The sequence below is a fragment of the Vespa velutina genome, chromosome 13 (genome assembly GCF_912470025.1).
Source record: "Vespa velutina chromosome 13, iVesVel2.1, whole genome shotgun sequence".
Lineage (NCBI taxonomy): Eukaryota > Metazoa > Arthropoda > Insecta > Hymenoptera > Vespidae > Vespa > Vespa velutina.
The window spans coordinates 2,559,553-2,564,552 of record NC_062200.1 but is presented as its reverse complement, the minus strand read 5'-3'; the positions used below and the strand labels follow the sequence as shown (position 1 = coordinate 2,564,552).

Genomic DNA, 5,000 nt, shown 5'->3' with positions numbered 1-5,000 from the left:
ATTTATGGTAAGGAAAAAAAAAAAAAAAAAAAAAAAAAGAAAAAGAAAAAGAAAGAAAGAAAAATAATTGATTATTACGATGTTAAAATCCATGCATGCACCAACCATCATTCTCCTAATGCTCGCAATAAGACGGTCAGTATTCAAATTCTCTAATGGCCTCCTCCCTAATAGAAAGTTCTCCTAGCAAAGAGCATTGCGAATAATTGCTTAAACGCGCGAAAGCGTTCAGTACTCGACACGCGTGTGATGTCGTTAACGCGCCATAGCGATACGCTTCTTTCGATTCCTTGCTTTTTCGTTTGCATTTTTGTAATTCGAGGATATAATTGAATTCTTTTTTTTTCTCTCGCAATTAATCGAAAACAAATCCTAGATCTTTGAATTATATGCTCTAAGCGAATAAACGGTGAGTACTTATCTCCGTTTAATTATAATTAAATATAATCATCGATGTATCCTCCTTAGCTTTTTGTTTTCTTTATTTCTTTTTCTTGATCCTTTTTTTCTTTTTTTCTTTTTCTTTTTTTTTTTTTTTCCTTTTTCTTTCTTTTTCTTCCGTATATTTTTTTAAATTATCCAAAATTCATTTACGTGTATCAAATGTTTGTAAAATAATTTCGTAATCATTACGAAGTCTTTCTAAATATCGAAAAAAGAATTATTAGAATATATTTAAGAATATATCGAATAAATGTTTTCATTAAAGAAAATATTATTCTTTTTATAATATAGTATATTTGAGGGATGGAAAAAAAAAAAAAAAGGAAAATGTATCTGTTAGAAATATTTAGAACATACATGATAGGACATCATTTTGCATAATTAAAACGTAAATACAAATAATTTCTTCTCTCAGTACTTGAATCATTGAAATAATTAATAAAATATTTCGCGAAATTTTTGATTATAATTTATCATCCGGGTATTAAAAAAGGGGAAAAATAAAATATATATATATATATATATATATATATATATATATACGTTTTTAAAATAATTTCGAAATAATTACAAAGCCTGTCTAAATATCGAAAAAGAATTATTAGAATATATCTAAGAATATATCGAATAAATGTTTTTATTAAAGAAAATATTAATTTTTATATATATATCTTTTTAAAATAATTTCGAAATCATTACAAAGCCTTTCTAAATATCGAAAAAGAATTATTAGAATATATCTAAGAATATATCGAATAAATGTTTTTATTATTAGTATATATATATATTCGTTCCGTATGTATAATAATGGATAGATGAAAAATTCAATTTTCGCACAATTTCGTAAAGAAACTGTATTTGGTTCTCGATAAATTGTAAAGAAACGTTGTCGAAACAGTTACGACGATGACAGTAATAACAGTATATGTAGTTTGCTACAGTTATTCGCCAAATCATCGTTTTCAATCTGAGAAACAAAAAGTAGGAAAAAAGAAAAGAAAGAAAAGAAAAAGTAAAGTAAAGAAAGGAAAGGAAAGGAAAGGAAAGGAAAGGAAAGGAATGGAAAGGATAAAATGGTTCCCTTTATTGCGCAAGGATATGTATGAAAAAAAGAAAAAAAGAAAAAAAAAAAAAGAAAAGAAAAGAAAAGAAAAGAAAAGAAAATAATGGACGCGAGTTGAGTAAACTTGAGGAAGAATTAGCTGGTGCTAGCGAGATGTTAACGATCGATCGAATTAGATCACAAAAGGCAGGTGTCTCGTTTACGTAACAACGAAATTACGGAAGCCATTCTTTCTTTTCTTTATCTTCTTCTTCTTCTTCTTCTTCTTTATCATCATCATCATTGTCGTTGTCGTTGTTGTCCTCATGTATGTTACTTCATCGACAAAGCTTCTGTCCACGAAGCATTATTCCGATTACGTGACTTTCAGATTCGACGAATGAAACTAATCGTTTTCCATTTCACACGTAGTGTTTCATAATTCGTGCTATAATCGATCGAAAATTTATAAAGAGACTTTATTTTAACGAGAACATTTATCGAAATTTATCGAGACACAGTTAAAATCGAAATAGAAAATGTTCCGTCGTTAAGAAAAAAAAAAAAAAAAAAAAAAAAAAAAAAAAAAAAAAAAAAAAAAAGATTATTATTAGACGAAGGAGACTAATTGATTTTTTTTTTTTTTCTTTTTCTTTTTTAAATCACCCAATTGTTTTAAATTCTCTTCGCTCTCATTCTGTACAGGAGTAATAACCATTGGAAATAATTAAGAAATAATTAATTGTAATAGAGATTTGAAATAAAAAAAGAAAATATTGAAATTAATTAGATTCCATTAACTCGATCGAATTAATTTATAAAAATAATTTGATTACAGGAGACCAATAAGGATCGTACCAATGTCTCCAAGAAGATGTCGAGGGATCGTTCAGGCTCGGATTATTCGGAAAATATGAGCGATGTAACAACTTGTAGCTGTATGGCGAGCTCCGTCGAGAAAGTAATTATACAATAAAATTCAAACGCTAATTGAGAAAATACTTTTTATTTATCTTATCTATTTACATATCGAATAGGATAATATTAAAACCACTGATAAGCGTAGCTTTGTTTTTTTCCGGGTGGTAAAAAGAAAAAAAAATTAATCTAATTCATATCCGTAACCAACTTTATTTATTAATTATTCAATTTGCAATATTATTTTCGTTAAAATTATTAATAGAAAAAAAAAAAAAAAATCTTCCAATCTTAATGACAGAGAAACTACAAACTCGATCGTAGTATGAACGAAACATTTTTTTTTGATATTAAAAAAAAAAAAAAAAAAAAAAAAAAAGAAAAAAGAAAAAAGAAGAAAATAGAAAGCGTTCCAATGGACGATTTTAAAAATAAAAATTCATTTTAAATTAATTACCTTTTCTTTTCCCTTGTAAATTTTATTGTCCAATTATATTCAGTTCACAAGCTTGTTTCTTTCTTTTTTTTTTTTTTTCTTTTTTTGGTTACAACGTAAAAAAAGAAAATCATTCAAGAAAGTCGCGAGAGAGGAAGTAAAACGATCGATCTGTAAAATGATTTAAAAATTATAAATGACCATTATATTAATGCATTTAATTATAGTGTTCCTTACGTGGCTGTGGCATGTTTCAAGAGCCATTTTTTTTACATCCACCCGGATCAAGACCAAGAGATGGAATTTATATAAATCCAATGAGTGCGTACATAAACGAGCCACAGAAACCAAAGGACATGGAGTCCTTTTATCTGCATAGTCCCCATGATCTCGTATATACCAGGATTACACATTTGTTCAATGACGTCGAGAAGCCACGAAACGGTGTTCTGGCATCAACCGAACAACGTCACGTTGAGAGGAAAGATGAGACTCTAACTGGTAAAGTAGCACGTCCTAGATATCAAAACATTAACTATGTCTCCAAACGTGTATATATTATATATGTATATGTGTACAAGGTGTCCCATGTTTTAAACTGTGAAACTTCACCGACATTTTTTTTTTTTTTTTTTTTTTTTTTTTTAGTAGAAATTAAAGGGAAACAAAATAAAAAAAAATAGAAAAGAAAAATATTACGCTTAAAATGGACCCACGTATGCTTTATCATTATCACTTATGCTGTGTATTACTTTTGAAAAAAAAAAAAAAGGGAAGAAGAAATTTGATTTATGTCTTCATTTAAAAATACCGTTCATCATGTTACAAATGTAAAGCTTGACACAGCTAGATAGATCGAGTCAATCATTTATCTTTTCACAAATTTCATGGTTTATTTTTCTTCGATTCATTTAATCGGAACTCATTTAATTCTAGTAAAATTTAATCTTTAATCATTGTCGACTTTTTATTACATTTCGATGTATCAACGAAAAAAAGGGCATTTATCAATGCCCTTTAGATTTTATTCTTTTTTTTTTTTTCTTGATCAGAATATTTTTATTATTATTATTATTATTATTATTATTATTATTATTATTATTATTATTATTATTATTATTATTATTATTATTATTATTGGTTTACTTTTTTTACTTTATCTTCTTTTCCTCACTCATGTAAAATATATCGATGAAGTTCGATCGTTTAAAATCTTAAACACCCTATATACGTATATACAGATATATATATATAAATACGACGTTCTCATCTTTGGCTCCTCGTGTTCGACCTAATAAGTATCGACCTAGAATTTATCTCACTTTTATTTTATTATTTTTTTAATAACCTTACGATTAGCCGATGATGATAATAATAATTCGATTATCTATTGTCAATAGATCGATGAAGATAAATTTGACGTGTTGATTTAATGGTTGAACGATTGTGATTACGTCATAAAACGTTTCAAGAAATTATCCGCAATTTGTTGATAGTATTATTAAAATCTTATATCTATATATCTATAGACTAATTTTGTTTTCTTTTCTTTATAATTGTATGTTGGGTGAACGTCTAAAGGGTCCACGTGAAAAAAAAAGAAAAAAAAAAGAAAAAAAAATAATAAAGAGAGAGAGAAAGAGAGAGAGAGAGAGAGAGATTACGTGGTCGACGTCGTGAATATGTGCCGCGGGAAAACGGTCTATAGAAATGCACGTTATTATTTGTCTCAGAACCCGTTCAACCGTTATAACACCGAGTGACGTTCTCGCTTTTCTGAAGAAATATATGAATATACTTTGTTCGAGAAATACCGGTTGTAAACTCTTTCGATCATGATATTTTTAATTTATTATCAAAATTAAATTTTATACATATATGTATATATATATATAGGATGACATTAAAAATTTTTTGTCAAATGTCCTTTGTATTATGAAAAATTCTTTTGATTTGATTATAAAAGACAATTATCCAAACATTACGATTAAACTTGTAGAATTAAAATCGCAATTTTACGATCTTTAAAAAAAAGATACAATTGATATATAATAAAAATCGATCCTAAGAATATAATCGTCTATCTGCGTATACTTTAATATAACATTTACGTATTATTTGGATAAATGATCTAATGAAAGAAAAAAAAAAAAGAAGAAA

At 26.9% G+C, this 5,000-nt stretch overlaps 1 protein-coding gene across 5 annotated transcripts in view; it reads left to right on the top strand.

The window, feature by feature from the left end:
• Positions 1-5,000, top strand: part of LOC124953936 (J domain-containing protein DDB_G0295729-like) — a 21,083-nt gene that overhangs the window by 6,444 nt on the left and 9,639 nt on the right. For 2 of the 5 annotated variants that reach the window (XM_047506029.1, XM_047506025.1), the window contains exons 2-3: positions 2,325-2,447; positions 3,068-3,341. In XM_047506029.1, the coding sequence (XP_047361985.1) occupies positions 2,361-2,447; positions 3,068-3,341 (361 nt within the window). In that variant the 5' untranslated portion in view covers positions 2,325-2,360. Of the gene's footprint in view, positions 8-132; positions 136-1,460; positions 1,694-2,324; positions 2,448-3,067; positions 3,342-5,000 lie in introns of those variants that run through there. The other 3 variants (XM_047506026.1, XM_047506028.1, XM_047506024.1) reach the window with 3 other exon arrangements.